Source organism: Elephas maximus, chromosome 23 (genome assembly GCF_024166365.1).
Source record: "Elephas maximus indicus isolate mEleMax1 chromosome 23, mEleMax1 primary haplotype, whole genome shotgun sequence".
In the NCBI taxonomy this organism is placed as follows: Eukaryota; Metazoa; Chordata; class Mammalia; order Proboscidea; family Elephantidae; genus Elephas; species Elephas maximus.
Window position 1 is genome coordinate 63,386,300 of NC_064841.1, and position 19,573 is coordinate 63,405,872.

Sequence of the window (19,573 nt, forward strand, 5' to 3'; positions counted from 1 at the left end):
AAAAGGGTCTCACCAAGCTATTTACAAGGCTCTTGTTTGACTTAGGAGCCCTGGTGGTGCAGTGCTTAAAGCACTGGGCTGCTAATGGAAAGGTCAGCAGTTGGAACCCACCAGCTGCTCCATGGGAGAAAGATGTGGCAGTCTGCTTCCGTAAAGACTAAAGACAAGACTACAGCCTTGGAAACCCTATGGGGTAGTTCTGCTCTGTCCTATCGGGTCACTATGAGGCGGAATTGACTTGAGGGCAATTGTTTGACTTAAAGGTGACTTTAGGAGACCAGTTTCCTCAGGGCTCAATGTCCAAAAGAGCCTTGAGATCATTTCAAGATGATGGCTTGGGTGGGTCATCCCACCTCCATGGGCCCCAGAAATTTGGATTCCACGAGAAATAAAACTCTGTTTCTCAACAGCATGATCACCCTTGCTGTCTCCTGCCGTCTCCCTTTGTTTCCTTGGCTAATTCTTATTTGTTCTTCAGATTCTATCTTAGCTGTCACTTCCTCTAGGAAGCCTTCTGTAGCTCAAAGACTGACTCAACTTGCCTCCTTTGACCCTCGGGAGTGCCCTGTCCTCCTCTCATAGTGTACATTCTGCTTGTTTGTCTATTTCCTTAATCTGTGAGATCCTGGTCACTGTGGACTGTGTATTGTTCATGCTGACGTATCGCCAACACTCAACACAGTGAGCAGTGGAGAGCTGCTGCTGAGTGAATTTCTTGCTGAGTGATTTTGTTAGAGGCCATTGACTGCTGTTCTGAGGTAAAGCCAGGGAAACATTCAACACTCTGGTAAAAACAACAGAATAACCCAGGCTCCTGGACATGCCTGTTAAACACCAAATCTGAATCTTCTTCTCTGACAGGATTCTTTGCCCACAAAGTGGAACATGAGAGCAAGACCCAGAATGGGCGGAGCTTCCAAAGGACGGGGACACTGGCCTTTGAGCGGGTCTACACTGCCAAGTGAGTCCAAACCCTGACATTACTGACTAACAGAGTAGGGGAAGCCAGCAGGACTGGGCCTGGGCCTAGGCTCGGAGCTTCTGTCCAGGAGTAATGACCACCCTCAAGGCACCATGTCTCCTGGGCCAGGCTTCCCAGTGCCCAGCGACAGGCTCCTAGGGAAGGTGGAACTTCAGTTGGAAGGGCTTTGTGGACAACCTTCATCATTTTAGTAGGTACTTGTGTTAAAACAGAGAAAGTGGGGATATGGGGGCAGGGATGTAGTCAGGAGAGTTGACCAATTTCCTGTGGGGTTAGTCTAAAGGTAAAAAAAAATACCACCATGAAAACCAGCCATTGCTCATCACTGGTTTCAGAAGCAACAGGCAGGACAGGCAGGACAGGCAGGCCACAGCTGTCAGCTCCCCACCCCTCACTCTCCCCTTGGTGGAAGCCTGAAGGTGATGTCAGCCCTTTTCACAACGCCAGGTCTCCTTGGGCAACAAGAACAGGAACAGAGCAAGTGGGGGGGGAGGGAATTGTGCAATCGCCTTTTGCTCTCTCTTCCTTTGCTCCTGAATAACAAGGCTGTTTGAAAACATCTGAACATCCCAGTGAAGGACCTGGCAGCTGTTTGGGATGCAAATTCAAAAGGGTGTTATTCACACACTCTATTTTGTTTATGCAGAATGTATTTAAATAGAGGGTTCCAGAGGCTGGCTGGTTTGCCGGCTTCTCTGCGGCTGTGGCCAGATGCGGGTTAGGAAGGAAACTTCCAGAGCCCCACAGCCTGGGCTGTGCAGTAACGGAGAAGCTGGCTTTCACTGCCAGCCTGGGGACGGCTCTGGTGTCTGCAGAGAGCCTTACAAAGGGGGCAGTCACGGCCACCCAAAAAAAGTACGTTTAGAATTACAAGCACAATCCAAGCAAATGCAGGGACAGGAATTGAAACTGAAGGAAGGCTCTGAGAGCCCAATGCCAGCTCTGGGGGAGCTACTGGGAAAGAGGGCCCAAATTTAGGGGGCACTGTTGGTTCCCTGTGAATTAAACTGACTTCAAGGGGTCTCGTTTGGACAGGCCCTCATCACATCCACCAACATGCTTTCTTGTCAGTCCTTGACCTTATCGGGGTGTCGGCTGTTTTCTAAATGGGAATCCCTGGGTAGTACAGATGGTTAACATGCTTGGCTGACAACTGAAAGGTTGGAGGTTCGAGTTTCTTCAGAGGTGCCTTAGAAGAAAGGCCTGGCAATCTACTTCCAAAAAAATCACTCATTGAAAACTCTGTGGAGCCTAGTTCTACCCTGACACATATGGGGTTGCCAGGAGCTGGAGTCCGCCCCATTGCAACTGGTCAATTACCATGGGGGAGTCCCCGGGTAGTGCAAATGGTTAACTCCCTCAGCTGCTGACTGAAAGGTTGGGGTTTGAGTCCACAAAGAGGCACTTCAGAAGAAAGGCCTAATGGTCTACTTTGGAAAAATCAGCCATTAAAACCATACGGAGCACAGTTCTGCTCTGACACACGTGGGGTCCCATGAGTTGGAGTCACCTCGATGGCAGCTGACGGTGTACTTTCCAAATGCGGTGCAGGTGAGGGAGAGATGGAGCGGAGTCACCTCGGCTGCCGCTTTCCATCACGGGCCCCTTTTCTCCCTCGCTGACCGTCCAAACAACCCATGGGCATACTTGTCGGGTTGTCCCTAGCTGACTTCCAGGCCCCCTCACCCTACCTGGGCCCTTTGTCTTCTCAGGTTCTGTGCTTTAGGCTGCTCCTGAGCACTCGCAGTCCCACCCAGGTCGCCCTCGAGATCCCCCTCCGCAGATCTTTGCTTCCTTCTCTCTCCATCCCAACTCCCTGCCCTGGTTCCCCTGCTCTGCCCAAGCACTCTCGTCCAGGGCAATTCCAGCAGTCTGAGCTCAAGGAAATCGTTTGCCCAGCTCCTCACAGGGAGATTTCTATTTCAGCATCTGGGTCTTCAGTGTATTCATCCTCAGAATTGATTTAAAGGAGTTTAAAGACTTGGTTTTGGAAAGTTTAGAGCCATTTAAAGGAGGGTAGGGAAAATATAGAGGGCGGTGCTAGTTCAGTGGTAGCGTTCTTGCCTTCCATGCAAGAGGCTCAGGTCAGATTCCTGGCCAACGCACCTCACGCACAACCAGCATCCATCTGTCTGCGTATTGCCGTGATGCTGGACAGGTTTCAGCAGAGCTTTCAGACTAAAACAGACTAGGAAGAAAAGCCTGGCTGTCTACTTCTGCAAATCAGCCAGTGAAAACCCTATAGTTCACAATGGTCTGACCTGCAACGGATCATGGGGATGGTGCAAGACTGGTCAGCATTTAGTTCCGTTGTTCTTGGGGTTGCCAAGAGTCGAGGGCTGACTCAATGGCAGCTAACTACAACAACAATAGAGAAAATACGTAGGTTGCCATCAACATTTTAGCGCCATTTGCGGGGGTCACAGGGAGAGCTCAACTCAGACATATCCATGGTCAAGAGGTACCAAGAAGGTGTCTTTGATCAGGGGCAAGGTCAAACCTCTCTGAAACCTGAATCCAAAGAAAACATTAGAACTTTCCCAGCAGTCCAGAAAGAGAAGCTTCTTTCAGCCCAGATCACTGCACTGGTTATAATGTATCCATTTTGAGCTCCTTGGCTCATCCATTTTGGAGAGGATTAGCAAGGGAGTCTTCCACTTCATTGTACCTCACAGTAGATGTTAAGCATCCATACCTCCCTTGCCCTGAAACCAGAAGACATAGATGGTGCCCAGCTACCATTACTGAATGTTTTGATCAAGGACCCAATAGTGGGATCTTGATCAAAAGGAGAAAAATTGTGGAGCATAACTTAAAATTTGTGTTGGAAACCAGATTTACTGGACACATTGAGTCAGGAGGGACCCCTGAATCTACTGTCTGGCAACAATTTTTAAACCTTGAGCCTATCCCATGAAGTCATCTTTAAACTAAACAACATCGCTCAAAAAATTAAGAATGCCTGCCTTGAGCATTAAGCCCTATTGAAAAATTCTGTATGAGGTTGAAAGGACAACGGAAACTCTGAAATGCAGATGAGAACTTTAAGGGGAGGGAGTCCTAGTGATTGGTGATAAAACAATGTGGTCAGAGACAGGGAGAATGGTGACGCAATGGGAAAGATAACAAGTGTCATGTGAAAATTGTAATAGGTGTATGTTCTGTTGTGTATATTTTCATCAAAAAAAGAAGTGTCCATTTGGCCAGCAATGAAGAAGAAACAGGAGCCCTGGTGGTGGTGCAGTGGTTAAGCACTCGGCTGCTAACAGAAAGGCTGGAGGTTCAAACCCACCAGTGACTCCTCAGGAAAAAGACCTGGCGATCTGCTCCCACAAAGATTACAGCCTCCGAAACCCTATGGGGCATTTCTACTCTGTTCTACAGGGTTGCTGTGAGTCGGAATTGACTGAGTGGTGATGGGTTTGGTTTTTTGGTTTGAAGAAGGTGGTCAAACGAACAAGCTCTGTTTCTAAGGAGCCGCTGTCCTCACCCTGGCTGCTGTTGGCAGCCTCTGAATTGCAGAAGTGCCATTTGGCAGGGGTGCGCTGCATTGTGCTGGAGGGTGCTTGGGAGTTCTACCCTCAGCATGGTCCTCAGGTCCAGAGGAGCAAGAGGAGAGTGGCAGGGCAGCCCTTGCTGCCTGGGGTCCTGTACGGTGTTGGCACTGCTGCCCACCTATGGAGACAGACATGTCTTTGCTGCCACTTGACCCCCATGAGAGGGACAAGAGAAGAACGAGGGAAGGGAGAGTGTTGCTGAGCCACAGGAAATAAGGGAGGGGGAAGGAGAGTTTTCTGTAAGATAAAGGTTGCCCAGAAATTGCTGTGGTTCTCCGGTGACAAAGACCGCTTCTTCCCTGGCCCCGTGTGTGTCGGTGGTGGGCTGTGAAGAGCGGCTGTGGATCACAGCAGCTGCTCCTGTCTGTGGGCCAAAGTCAAAGGCACCAGCCTTTTTGTCTCTGCCAGAGAGCTACCAGGGAGGTGGTTCCGTATTTGACCTTCTGTCTCAAATATAATACACAGCAATAGCTTCTCCAGGGGCCTCCAAAAGCACCAACGGAGGGGTGCAAGATGATCACGGGGCGCAGGAAGAAAAGATCAGAACGTGCATCTCATCTGGCCATCTAAAACATAAGAAATGAAGACTTCCTCATTTTCAGTATTGATGGTAATCCGAAAAGCAGTTGCTGTCAAGCCAGTTCTGACTCGTGATCACCCTGTGTGTGTCACAGCAGAAGGGAGCTCCACAGAGGTTTCAATGGCTGTGACTTTTCAGAATTAGATTGCCAGGCCTTCTTTCTGAGGTGCCTCTGGGTGGACCTGAACTGCCAGCCTTTCGGATGATAGCTGAGCACTTAACTGTTTGCACCACCTGGGTGGCCTATTAATAATAGTACAAGTATATCATTTATATATAAATATACCTGTCATAACCTAGCTGTTAATTGAAAGATTGCTAGTTTGAACTCAGCCATTCTAATGGAGAAAGACCTGCTGATCTGCTTCTAGAAAGATTACCAAAAAAACAAATCAAACTCACTGCTGTCGAGTCCATTTGGACTCATAGCGACCCTATAGGACAGAGTAGAAGCATCCCTTAGGGGTTTCAAAGCTGTGATCTTTACAGAAACAGACTGCCACATCGGTCCCCTGCAGAGTGGCTGGTGGGTTCGAACCACCAAACTTTAGGTCGGCAGTCAAGCGCCTAACCACTGTGCCACCAGGGCTCCTAAGTTGACTTGATGACACCTAACAACAACCAACCTGTCATAGGGTTGCATGATCAAAAACTTTCCACTGATGGGGTGTGAAATCATAACTGTTTAGAGACTGTGGCGCTACAGGAAGAATTGCATGAAAAAAAAAAAGATACCGGCGGATTGAAAACCTTGAGGCACATGTTTCAGCATGAAATCTGATTCTTGACTGATGAGAGAGAGATCAAAATTCTGGGCAGATGGTTCACAGACATCCCAGCTGGGTGTGGCGCATGAGCTCAGACTTGGATCTGCCCCCTACCCATCTCACACCAGGGCTGGAGCTGAGTCAGGGGTTGGTAGGTAAAAGGAATCCTGACCTTGACTTGGATGTTCCCATGTGTAAGACATAATTCAATGCCCTTTCCCAGCTGATGAGCCCTGCTAGAGTGACCTTGGTTAAAATTGGGGTTTTGGAGAAAAATCCCAGTTAACCGATCTAAGAGGAGCCCTGGTGGTGCAACGGTTAAGCGCTCGGTTGCTAACCAAAATGTTGGCAGTTGGAACCCACCCAGTGGCTCCAAGAAAGAAAACACCTGGTGATCAGCTCCTGTAAAGATCACAGCCAAGACAACCCTGTGGGGCAGTTCTACGCTGTCACATGGGATCACTGTGAGTCGGAATCGACTCGATGGCACCCAACAACAATAATTAATCTAAGATTCCTCCCTGTGAGGGCAGTTAAGTGCTGGTGGCAAAGAGGAGATAGAGCTCTGAAGATGCATAATTTCTCAAGAAATGTTCCATAGAATACAATTCAGGGGCTGTTCACAGTTGTCACAAGGAAAAACAAGTTCTTTCCAGCAAGACTTTTGAGGACCTTCAACATACAAAGGTGCACTGTGGTTCTTCATTCTCCAAGAGGGGGAGGCCTTGTTTAACTATAGAGCTCCCCATCCCTTTTTTGCAGACCGTATCAAGGATTTAACCAGCCAAGACCAGTTGCCATGGAGTGAATTCCAACTCATGGCGACCCCACGTGAGTCAGAGCAGAACTGGGCTCCCTAAGGTTTTCAATGGCTGATTTCTGGCCTTTCTTCTGAGGCGCCTCTGGGTGGACTAGAACCTCCGACCTTCCAGTTAGCAGCTGACTGCATTAGCCATTCGCACCATTCAGGGACTCCATCAAAGATCTAGTGTTTCAGAAAATACATTTTGGGAAATGCCACCCTAATGTAGCTTCTCTGCTCCACCTCTCAGCTCTTGACCAACTTCCAAGGAGCATGAAGTTGTCAAATTATTTGGAGGCAATAGTTCTGCATTGATCCAAACACTCTTAATAATGTAATTAGTGACATTTACTTAGATTAATCCAAACGAATGGACAAAATGTTAAGTGTTTCTGTGTTTTATTCCCAGAGGTAGAGAAGGATGAAAGGGAAAATAGAAACAAGTCCTTTCCTCCATAAAAAACATCAATCGTGCAGTGCATCGTATTGAGCACAGCCCAGTAGATTGTTGCAAGATCTATAAGCAGCTCAGTTGAGACTTCAAGAAATGAGAGTCAAGATGGGTTTGTCAGCTCTGTCTTGCAGAAAAAAACAGTCTAAGACATTCCTCAAAAGAAAATCCAGAATAACAGTAACTTGTCAATAGGAAAGACATTCCCATGGGGGGTATAAGAAGGAGACTTTGGGGCACTAATAACCCAAAAAAACCAAACCCGTTGCCGTCGAGTCGATTCTGACTCATAGCAACCCTGTAGGACAGGGTAGAACTGCCCCATAGTTTCCAAGGAGCACCTGGTGGATTTGAACTGCCGACCTTTTGGTTAGCAGCTGTAGCACTTAACTACTACGCCACCAGGGTTTCCATTGGAGCACTAATACCAAAAAAAAAAAAAAAAAAAAACCAAACCCAGTGCCGTCGAGTTGATTCTGACTCGTAGCGACCCTGTAGGACAGAGTAGAACTGCCCCATAGAGTTTCCAAGGAGCACTAATAGCCACCCTTTATTGAGTACTTAAGGGGCCCTGGTGGCGCAAATGGTTAAGTGCTCAGCTGCTAACCAAAAGGTTAGTGGTTCAAATTCGCCCAGCAGCCCCAAGGGAGCAAGACCTGGCAATCCGCTCTGGTAAAGAGTACAGCCTAGAAAACCCTATGGGGCAGTTCTACTCTGTCACACGGGGTCTCTGAGAGTAGAAATTGACTCGACAGCACCCAGCAACAACATTGAATGCTTATGGTGAGCTAGGCACTGCTTTATCTCATTTTATTCTTACAGCAACCTAGGGAAGTAATTACAAATGTGTCCTTTCACCTCTTACAGTTGAGAAAATCAAGACTTAGTGAGGTTAGAAAATCCACCCACAGTCTGCCAGTAAGTGGCAGACTGGACGCTGGACCAGACAGTGTGACTTTAAAGACCACGTGAGCGTCCATTAGACTCCACTGCAAGCAGATGTGGTGTCACTGGTGACAAGCGACGAGAATTCAGCCCGCAGCGGCCCTCTGTCCAGGAGGGGGTGTGGATGGAGCTTTGGAAGGAGCCTGGGCTCTGGAGCATATTCGGGAAATCCCAAGAAGGAGTCTATTCTCTTCCAGTTGGGAGGGTTTCATTCAACGCCAGACAGATCAACTACCAAGGACCAAAGTGACTTGATATAATAGGCAGGAATGAGTAAATGATTGATCCAATGTCAAACCATTTGGACAAGCAAAGACTTTTCTTTTGTACCATGTAGACGAAATTACTTGAGAAGTCCCTGAGTGGTGCAAACACTTAACATGCTCCCTACTAACTGAAAGGCTGGAGGTTTGAGTCTACCCAGAGGCACCTCGGAAGAAAGGCCTGGCGATTTACTGCATATTTACGCAAATAACGTGCGCTTTCTGGGTGTTTGCTGGCCGTGCCTCCTCCCAAGAGGCACCCTCATAAGCACCACTATGCCAATCCTCTTCCAAACGTTGCCTGGTCCTGTACCATCCCTATGACTGGTTGCAGATCGGACAGCTGTGATCCATAGGGTTTTCACTGGCTGATTTTTGGGAAAGTAGATGGCCGGGCCTTTCTTCCTGGTCCGTCTTAGTCTGGAAGCACCTCTGAAACCTGTCTGGCATCACAGCAACAGGCAAGTGTCCACTGACAGAGGGCTGGTGGCTGCACATGAGATGTGTTGGCCGGGAATCAAACCTGGGCCTCTCATGGAAGGTAAGCCTTCTACCACTGAACCACTTCCTTGGTCAGGCTCTTCTCCCCTGACCCCTCCACCCCGACAGCCACCACAGCTCTCTTGTCTGCGTCGTTCACTTTTCAGCTCTAAGAAGCATATTGGCACAGCCAGGAGCAGGCACCCTGTCAAGGAGGATACGGCGAGACACAGAGTTCCCGACAGGTGGCACAGTGGGAACAGAGTACATGGAGGTGGAACATGTGTTCACTTTACATGAGTGTGTTGCCGAGGTGGTGGCTGGCTGCCACGTCTTCTTGGGCAAATGGAAGTGGAGTTATGAATGGGGTCTGTGCCCTGCATATTATGGTGGCAATGCTTCATTGGGGCTGCCAGTCATTTTCTGAGCACGCTGCCATAACGAGTTTTCTTATTTCTTTTTCTCTCCTTATGTATTTATTCTCCAGCCAAAACTGCATGGATGCGTACCCCACTTTCCTTGCCATGCTGTGGTGTGCGGGGCTACTGTGCAGCCAAGGTAATTCAGGATTCTGTCTGTCTCTTCTTTTGTAACGTGCTTCTTGCGACGGGTCAGAGGACAGGCTTTTTGTTTGAAAGACTTGGCCTGACCCCCAACTCAATCCAAGCAGCCGGGAGAGGTGAGGCCCCCCGGGAGGCCGTGTTGCAGGCGTGCTGGTGCGTGTGCAGGGGATGTGTGCAAGGAATCGCTGATGCCTGCTCCCCAGTGCCTGCTTGAGAGCCCAGCACTGACAAGGGTGGCTCCAGGCTAAATGTGACTCAGAATGTTTAAGCAGTGTGAGCTCAGATCCAAGAGCATTATAAATGACAGCACCTGAGTGTTCTCCTCTGGGGCCACTGTCACTTGGTTTTGTTGCTAATAAGTGTCCAAAGTGGTGGCCCTCTTCCCGGTGTGCATCTGCAGGCCATGGCCTGGGTTCCAGGTCCCCAGCCTCCCACGTTAGCGGCAGCCTGCAGAGTTGACCTCAGCAAGCAGGGAGAAGAGGTCAACTCTGGAATTGATGTAAAATGAAATGGAAATCAGAATCGTTTCTTTTGGTCCCCTCTTGAGACTGAGCACCTGAAAGATTTGGCCACCACGGGGACCATGTCTGATGGTGTGTTGGGGCCGCCTCATGGGTTCCACACTGTGGTCTCTGCCCGTTGCTGCTGATGGCCTGGGAGAGCACATGGGAGACACAGCCAGTCATCGGGGAACTATTCAATACTCATCATCTCCTCCCACCCGATAAAGTAGGAAAGGGGATATTCTTTCCCCTATTACCTTTGAGGAAACTTGGGTTCAAGGAGATAAAGTGACTTCTTTAAGGTTACTCAGCTAGCGAATAACAGCAAGGAGGAGCCAGCCTCCAGTACTTGAGGCTCTAAATGCTGGATTTTTCACAAGTATCATTTTTCATATACACTATACTATTATAATATAAGAAAATGCTATACTATATTATAGAAATGAATATTGTTGTTGCTGTTGCGTGCTTTGAGTACATTCTGACTCACAGCAACCCCATATGACTGAGTAGAACTGCCCCGTAGAGTTTTACAGGAGAAGACTGCTAGGTCTTTCTCCCACAGAGCCGCTGGGTTGGTTCAGACTGCCAACCTTTTGTTTAGCAGTTGAGTGCTTAACCGTTGCACCACCAGGGCTCCTTAGAAATGAATATACCTTATTTACTTCTATAATAAATTATACATTGAATACCTACTATGTGCCAAGCCCTGTTCCTGGATAGACAATGGTATACAACACAGACGTGGTGGTGAAGCACACAGCCAGCTGGTGAGATGGACCACAGGAAAGCAAATAACCTGATAAATTAATGCCAATGGTGAGAAGCACCATGAAGAAACAGAATAAGGCACAGTGATAGAGAACAGAGGCCAGAGACAGGCGGTAGAGTCCACTTAAGGGACCCCATGTGGCCCCATTCTGCACTACATAAGACTGTCAGTAAGCTCACCATTTATTTTCCATCTTGTACCCTGAGTTAAATAAGAAACACATCCGGCATTACTTGAAAAATCAAGTCAAACTGCACTTGTACTAGGAGTTACAATTCCTTTTATCTCTTAGATGATACTTGATATAAATGAATCTAGACTTGCTCTAAAGGTGCCATGGTGGTGAAATGGTTAAGTGCTTGGCCGCTAACTGTAAGGTTGATGGCTCAAACCCACCCAGTGGCTCTTCGCAAAAAAGACCTGATGATCCGCTCCCGTAAAGATTTCAGCCAAGGGAACCCGATGGGGCAGTTCTACTCTGTCACATGGGGTAGCTATGAGTCGAAATTGACTCGATGGCAACTGAAAACAACAGTAACAACAATCTACCTAATAGTGTTTCCATGGCAATCAAGTGAGGTAGTGTGCCTCTAACTCAGGCCTTGGCATCTGCCAGATTGAACCATATAAAACTGCCAGTGTCTGACTGTTACAAAAAGAGCACTTTCCTGTGGTTCAGCCTAACAATGGAAGCTCAATGAATGTTAGTACTGATGGTGCCGGCGAAGTTTTGAAATCAGACAGACCTGGGTTCAAATTCCAGCTCTTTCTCTGACCACCTACTTTTGTTCATTCATTAGACAAATATTTCTTGAATGCCAATTATGTGCCAGGCACTCTGCCCACCACAGAGACTCTGGCAAGGAAAAGACAGTTGTCCTCATGGATCCTTTGGTCTGTTAGGTGGCCCTTGGCAAACTGACTTCATTGGGCCTAAATCTCCTCTCCTGTCAAATAGTGACAGTAATGTACTCCCTACTAGGTGGCTGTGAAGGTTGGAGAGTCAAGTACTCAAAAGTGGCTGGGGCAGTTTCTGACACATTAGCAGTGCGTGGTCAACATCAGTTCATTTAGTATTTGAATAATGCTTGGAAGTTTGCAAAATGCTTTTATAACCATGGCCCTGTTTCACCCCCACGATAATTCCTAAGTATTCTTATTAGTCTCTGTCGATTCCAACTCAAGGTGACCTAGGAGGTGCAAATGGTTAGTGTTTGACTGCTAACCTAAAGGTTGGTGGTTTGAACCCATCCAGTGGTACCACAGAAGAAAAATCCTGACAATCTGCTTCCGTTAAGATTCCAAAAACCAAAACCAAACCCATTGTCATCGAGTCAATCCTGAGTTGTAGCAATCCAATAGGGCAGAGTAGAACTGTCATATACAGTTTCTAAGGCTATAAATCTTTACAGAAGCAAACTGCCACATCTTTCTCCCAATCTTTCGGTTAGCCAATCATTTGGTCAGCAGCTGATCACATAACTACTGCTCCACACAGCTCCTTCCTGTTAAGATTACAGCCAAGAAAACCCTATGGAGCAGTTCTACTCTGTAACACATGGGGTTGCCATAAATTCCTTAGTAGGTAACCAAAAAAACAAACCAGTTGCCATCAAGTCAATTCAAATTTATGGTGACTTCATGTGTTTCAGATTAGGACTGTCCCATAAGACCTTTCAGGAGAAGATGCCAGGCCTTTCTTCTCAGACACCTCTATGTGGATTCAAACCACCAACTTTTTGGTCAGTAGCCAAGTACATAACCACTTGTGCCACCCAGGGACTCCTTCCTAAGTAGGAACACTGTTATAAGCCCGTTGTCCAGACACAAAACAAATTAAATGACCAGCCCCAAACCCAGGTCTTCTAATTCCTAGCTCCAAACATTCATGACTCTGTAGGGTTATCTGGGTACTGCTTGTAGCTTTTGTCCAAAAGGCTAAAATACGAAGGGAACCTCCTTCCCGAGAGACTTTTTCTCAACAGTTGAAACTCAAAGCGAGTTCATCATTGCCCTGTCTAGAGGCCCAGGGGTGAAGGTGTGCCTTTGAGAGAACTAGTCTGAACTGGGTTGAGGGTTCAAGTCCTGCCTGCACCAGATAATACTATTATTAATAATAGCAACATTATTATTATTAACATTCCTAAGTTTTTTCCAGGAGCCCTGGTGGTGCAGTGGTTAAGAATTCAGCTGCTAACTGAAAAGCTGGTGGTTCGAACCCACTCAGTGGCTCCAGGGGAGAAAGACCCGGTGATCTGCTCCCGTAAAGATAACAGCCTAGGAAACTCTATGGGGCGGTTCCACTCTGTTCTACACGGTCACTGTGAGGTCATAACTGACATGACAGCACCTAACAACAACGACAACAGCTTTTTTCCAGCCCTAGCTATTTTTCTGAATTGAACATCCACCCTGACCATCAGGGCCTGTGGCCTATGCTAGATTTCATGATCCATGTTAATTGCATAATGACTTACTGTGTCAACTTAGCATGTTTTGGCAGCTCCTAAACTAACACAGGTGTTTTCATTTCTCCTCTCAGTTCCTGCCGCCTTTGCCGGACTGATGTACTTGTTTGTGAGACAGAAGTACTTCGTTGGCTACCTAGGAGAGAGAACGCAGAGGTAGGCCACCAAGACTGCTTAAGAACCACGAGGTGATTGACGCCTTTCTGGCAGGAGGAGTGATAATTCAAAACAATATCCTGAGTAGCATTTAAGGCTCCATAGGATCACTCTTCAGGGGCTCTGATGGTCAACAGCGAAGTGCTCAGCTGTTAACCAGAAAGTTGGCAGTTCAAACCCACCCAGCATCTCCATGAGAAAAAGACCTGGTGATCTGCTTGCATAAAGATTACAGTCTAGAAAACCACATGGGGCAGTTCTACTCTGGCCTGTAGGGTTGCTATGAGTCGGAAGTAACTCAACGGCACCTAACAGGAACAACAGGATCATGGGGATGGGGTGCTGACCAGAATCCCCCATCCTTCTCTCTCTGAACTTTGAGGGCCTTCAAAATATAGCTAGGGCACTTGAGTAGTTTTTCCATTAAAAAAAAATGCCCCCAGTGAGAGTTGGATGCACAAAGGATGCTTTAACGTCTCCGGGCACATTCTTTGCAACCCCACACCCTCTCCTCCCACTCTTCCTAGTCTGGGGCTTGAATGACTTCTTGTGTCTGGCTTCCCAAGGCCTCCTGTGAGTGAAACATGTCATTGTTTGTCCAGAGAAATGAGAATTGAAGTTTGCACCTTGCGGTAAGTTCTCTTGAGTAACAGATCTTCCGGGGACCTGTGGAAAGAAGGTTGAGAAAGATGCAATGGACAGAGACTGTGTGAATAGAGTCACTGTGGTATTGTTTATAGACGGTAGCAGACAGAAAGCCCCAGAAAAGCAATCAGACTCCCATAACACCTAGATTGGGAAATCTGGCTCCTAGTAAGAGAAATTCTACTTAGAGAAGAAATGCTCGAGTTACTGTATGCCACCCGTTCCTTAGAAACGAGAATTCCTAACATTTCCAGACAGGCTGGAAGGGCTACAGCTCCATATGCTGACCCAGCTTTCCCTGCCATTTTTCTTGTCTATTTTCTCGCCCCCTCTGTCCTTCACAATAGCACCTTCTCTAGTGGTTAATGGGCTCTCCAGTTAGATAGCATCCTTTCCCAGTGACAAAGACAGTGACGTCCCCGGAGGTTGGAAGGTGAGAGCACTATATATGGGGAACCTGGGAGCAGACAAAGCTAAATGACTCAAGTGCTGTTAGATGGTGAGCTGGACTGGAGCCAGGAAGAGAATGTTCTTACAAGCAATTCTTTTCTCCTTCTCATCTCTTCCTTCACTCCTCTCTAGTGGCATGCTTATTTATTCTCTCAAATCACAATCCCATTATCTCTTTATCCTTATTAGCACTGCCCCAAATGATATTCTTTATTCTCTTTTACCTGGAAAAACTCTACTATGCCTTTCCCCAGGTGATTACCTGCTGTTAAGCGGAGTCCATTAATGCAATCATGTCTTGGGCTGGTCCTTAGGCAGCCCTGTCTTCCTGCCCCAAAGTCCCAGGAATTAGGCCCAGTCACTCTTCTTCTTTTCATCTGTCACCCCTGGCCTGAGATCCCAAAGTGGCTGTAATTCTAAGACAATCTGAGGAGCATGAAAGAAATTTGTCTGCTTATCCATGTTGTTGTTGGTGGTGGGTGCCATCGAGTCGATTCTGACTCCTGGTGACCCCATGTGACAGAGTAGAACTGCCCACAGGGTTTCCTAGGCTGTAATCTTTACAGAAGCAGATTGCCAGGTCTTTTTCCCACAGAGCCACGGGGCAAGTTAGAATCACCAGCCTTTGGCTTAGCAGCCAAGCACTTAACCATTGTGCCACCAGGGCTCAAGTTACCATTATTTCCTTTCAATTTTAAAGGCGTCACTACTAATCATTACTAGGGGATGAATGAACAGCGGTGGCCAAAATAAAAAATAGGATATAGACTTAGAAGAAATCTTAAAAGCTTTAGATTTCTCTGGGCTTCGTTTAAATGTAAATGATTGGACCTCTTAGCTCTCTCTCTGTCCTCCCTCGTTAGACGGTATTAAGACAACCCCACCAGCCCACTAACCCAGTCTCTGTGTTGGCTCCAGACCCTCCTTCGTGCTCCTGCACCCACAGCAGGCGTTATTAATGAACCATGGCGCTAGTTGCTGCTGAGACCATATCTGGCCTCAGAATCCTTCTTAACATAGACCTCCAAGCAGTCGTCACCAATAAAAAATTGTTATATACCAGACATGTACTAGCAATGAGTCAGGATCGACCTGATGGCGCCTAACGACAAAAAAAAAAAAATATCGACAACACGCAAATTCAACAACTCCATGAGCCTGTCAGGAGGCACCACCATTTCATTTTCCACTACAGTTTTATCTCCAGCACGTTCTGAGACAGCTTCACAAATCGCTTTGTGTTTCTGTAACGAGCACACGTGCTCAAGCTGAGCACCCTCAGTATTTGACTTTCCACAACTTAATGTATCTCTGGCTTAAAAAAAAAAAAAAAAAACCCTTCCTTGGACTTCTTTACTTTCTCTTCATTTTCCTTATCAGCACTAGCAGGTGACGCCCTTTGGGGACCGTGTTTCTCCCAATAAAGAGTTGGAATGGATCACTTCATGAGAATTACTGTCAACAGGAAACCAAGGCGAGGAGAACAAAGCTGGGCTGAGGAGCAGGTGACGGGTCGGCTAGCGGAGCTTCTCAGACATAAATAAACGTGCCCGTGAAGCACGTGGGAAGCTTATCAAAATGCAGATTCTGGGTCAGTCCCTCTGCTGTGGGACCTGAGAATCTGCATTTCTGACAAGCTCCCTGAGGAGACTGGACCTGTTGCTGATAAGTCGACTCCAGCTCATGGAGACCCCTGTGTGTCAGAGTAGGACCGTGCTCCGTAGGGTTTCAAGGACTGATTTTCCGGAAGTAGCTTGCCAGGCCTTTCTTCTGAGGCGCCTCTGGGTGGACTCAAACCTGCAATCTCTTGGATAGCAGCTGAGTACGTTAACCATTTGCACCATTGAGGCAGGGACAAAGAGGTTGCTGGAGTAAAATCAGGAGTTATATTATGAACCTTTGGGGCCCCTTTCTAGTAGAACACATCAGGGGTCTACCTATCGAAAACAACACCTATGGAATTAGTTCTAAATCGCTGAATGATCTCTCACGGCTGGCGATAGAAACTGCGGTGGCCAATAGAAACTGCTCATTAGTGCCCCTCCTCAAGTGGCGCCCAGGGCACGCGCCCTGTCTGCCATCTTAGTTATGCCTTTGTTAACATTTCTAACCTTAAGCCTGTGAATGCTAAATTCTGCTCTCTGTGATTACAGCCAGGAACAGGACTCAGCCGCACTCGGTCACCTGTTTGGCTGAGCCTGGCATTCTCCTTGAGCAGCCCTGATTGCCCCAGGATACCCTCAGCTGAGGTTCTGCTAACAACCTTAATGAATCTCTTGGCTGGACTTTCCAAAAATGTTAGTGCCAAGCAGGTGGACCCAACTAGGACAGCTAGAGAAGGATTCTGCAGAGAGGGAGGGAGGGGGTCAGACTGCCTGTGCGTGCAAGTAGGTGGTCACAGGTCACTGGGACATGTCGCCCGACCACACCTGACATGTGCCTAAACAGCTTAGGATTTAGAGCCTTTCCAAGAGGGATATGAATGTGCTAGAAAGTCTCTCCACTCACAAATGTAAGGGTCTAGTCTCCCATTGGGAGCCCTGACGGTGCAATGTTATGCGCAAGGCTGCTAAATGAAAGGTTGGCAGTTCGAATCCACCAGCCGCTCTGGGAGAAAGACTTGGTGCCTGCTTCCATAATGATTACAGCCTAGGAAACCCTACAGGGCAGTCCTGCTTTGTCACCTGGGGTCGCCATGAGTCAGACTCAACTCAACGGCACCCAACAACAGTCTCCCATTGATGTGTGCCCAGTTCTCATGAATGTGAATGAGTTATTCCCAGGCAGCATCAGGAGAATAGATGCAATCCTCAGACACTGTAGCACCTTTTAGAATCACCAGCTTTATGGGCTCATTTAAACTGTCACTTATTACATGAAAACAAAAAATATGAAACCAGTTGTCGACGAGTCGATTCTGACTAATGGCGACCTCACGTGTGTCAGAGTAGAGCTGTGCTCCACAGGGTTCGCAATGGCTGTGACCTTTCAGAAGATCACCAGGCCTTTCTTCCGAAGTGCCTCTGGGCGGATTCAAACCTTTTGGTCAGTAGCCATCTTAGTTACCTAAAACCCTTTTCTGTTGAGTGGACTCCGACTCATAGCAGCCCTATAGGACAGGGTAGAACTGTCCCATAGGGTTTCCAAAGAGCAGCTAGTGGATTCAAACTGCTGACCTTTTGGTTAGCAGCCGAGCACTTAACCACTGCGTCACCAGGATTCCCTTAGTTATCTAGTGCGGCTATAGCAGAAATATTACACCTGGGTGGCTTTAATGGACAGAAATATATTTTCTCACAGTTTAGGAGGCTAGAAGTCTGAATTCACAGTGCCGACTCTAAGGGAAGGCTTGCTGTCACTGCTGGCTCTGGAGGAAGTCTTTGTCTCTTCAGCTTCTGCTTCCTGGTTCCTTGGAGATCTCCAGGTGGCTTGGGCTCTATCTTCCATGTCTCTGCCTCCTTAATCTGCTCCTTTTATATTTTGTAAAAGATTGACTCAAGACACTCCCTACCCTAACCCTGTTCATTAACATAACAAAGATAACCCATTCCCAAATGGGTTTATACCACAGGCATAGAGGTTAGGATTTAAAACACATATTTTGGGGGTACACAATTGGACCCATAGTAGTAGGCAAGCATTTAACCGTTTGCACTACTCTGGGACTCGCTTATACCACAGAAGGATTTGCTGCTGCTAGGTGCCATCAAGTCTCGTAGTGACCCTGTGTGACAGAGTAGAACTGTCCTATAGGGTTTTCTAGGCTGTAATCGCTACTGGAGCAGATTGCCAGGTCTTTCTCTCTTGAAGCTGCTGGTGGGTTCAAACCACCGATCTTTAGGTTACCAGCCAAGTACTTACTCATTTGTGCCACCAGGGCAGATGCTGGGACTGGCAATTCAGGCTCTCCTTGACAGAGGCTGCCCTAGAAAGGGTCTTAATGAGCCAGTTGTGTTCCTAATTTCCAGTCGGAATGCCTGCTGACCAAAAGAACCCGCCCCTGTGCGGACTGCCCCCTGCACACCGTTCAGGGGCTGGAGTTACGAAGGAAATCAGGAGACTCAGAGAAGCCAGGACAACAGAGCCCAAACCGTTATGGGTTTTGAGGTCTAGGCTCTCTGGGCTTGGTTTTGAAATCTGTTCAAGGACTAATAATAACTCAGACACTGCCATCCTTCAAGTGAAGTAAATGGAGCATTCTGGAATAAAAGGAGCCGTAATTTAAACCCCAGGCCTCGCAAACACAGAGCTTGTTTTGTTAAACTGGTGTCATTTGTGCCGCCTGTACAGTTTCTCTTGCCTTCTTTTCCAGCACGCCTGGTTACATATTCGGGAAACGCATCATCCTGTTTCTGTTCCTCATGTCCCTGGCTGGTATACTCAACTATTACCTCATCCTCTGTTTCGGAAGTGACTTTGAACACTACATAAAAACCATAACCACCACCGTCTCCCCTCTGCTTCTCATTCCCTAACGCTCGGCTGATGCAGGGTTGCTGCTCTCATCTAATCAATACCCGGAAGTCCTCATAACTCAGCCCTTTAAAGGATTCGGCTCCTCTTTAGGTAGCTGTAAATCTAATGGCCATCTGGGCTTCACAGCTTGATGTAACCTTGCTTTTCCTGGAAGAAAATCGTTCCATGTTAGCCCCACCCCTTGAAAGTGGCAGCAGCACCTGATTTGTTATTGGAATCCATCCTGTACGTTCCCTGACTTCTCCTGCTCTCTGAAGATGTTTTGTGACCAGATTTTATTTCTTAAAATAAAACGTAGAGATACGTTTCAGGCTAGTGGTTGATTTTTTCTTTTTTTCCTGTGTGTATATATTGTGTGTGTGTATGTGTGGGTCTGTTTCTACAGCTGAATGACGTTTGTTTTCCTTAACCTAAAGGTTGGTAATAAAAAGTACATTATCCTTTTTACAGAAAAACAGGCTTCCTTAAGGAAGCTTTTCTTTTTTAAAAGTATTTTATTTTATTGTTGTTGCAGTTGAGAATATCCACAGCAGAACATATACCAATTCGACAGTTTCTCTCTGTACACTTGAGTGACGTTGATTACATTATTTGAGTTGTGCAACCATCCTCACCCTCCTTTTCTGAATTGTTCCTCCCCCATTAACATATACTCACTGCCCCCTAAGAAGGAAGTTTTTCTGGATCATGACCCCCGCCCCCCGCACACCCTG

At 47.3% G+C, this 19,573-nt stretch overlaps 1 protein-coding gene across 1 annotated transcript in view; it reads left to right on the forward strand.

Annotated features, from left to right (window-relative positions):
* Positions 1–19,170, forward strand: part of ALOX5AP (arachidonate 5-lipoxygenase activating protein) — a 30,944-nt gene extending 11,774 nt beyond the window's left edge. The window contains exons 2-5 of the mRNA XM_049867707.1: positions 862–961; positions 9,315–9,385; positions 13,208–13,289; positions 18,697–19,170. Coding sequence (XP_049723664.1) covers positions 862–961; positions 9,315–9,385; positions 13,208–13,289; positions 18,697–18,859 — 416 coding nt within the window. The 3' untranslated portion in view covers positions 18,860–19,170. The remainder of the gene's footprint in view (positions 1–861; positions 962–9,314; positions 9,386–13,207; positions 13,290–18,696) is intronic.
* Positions 19,171–19,573: the final 403 nt, after the last annotated feature.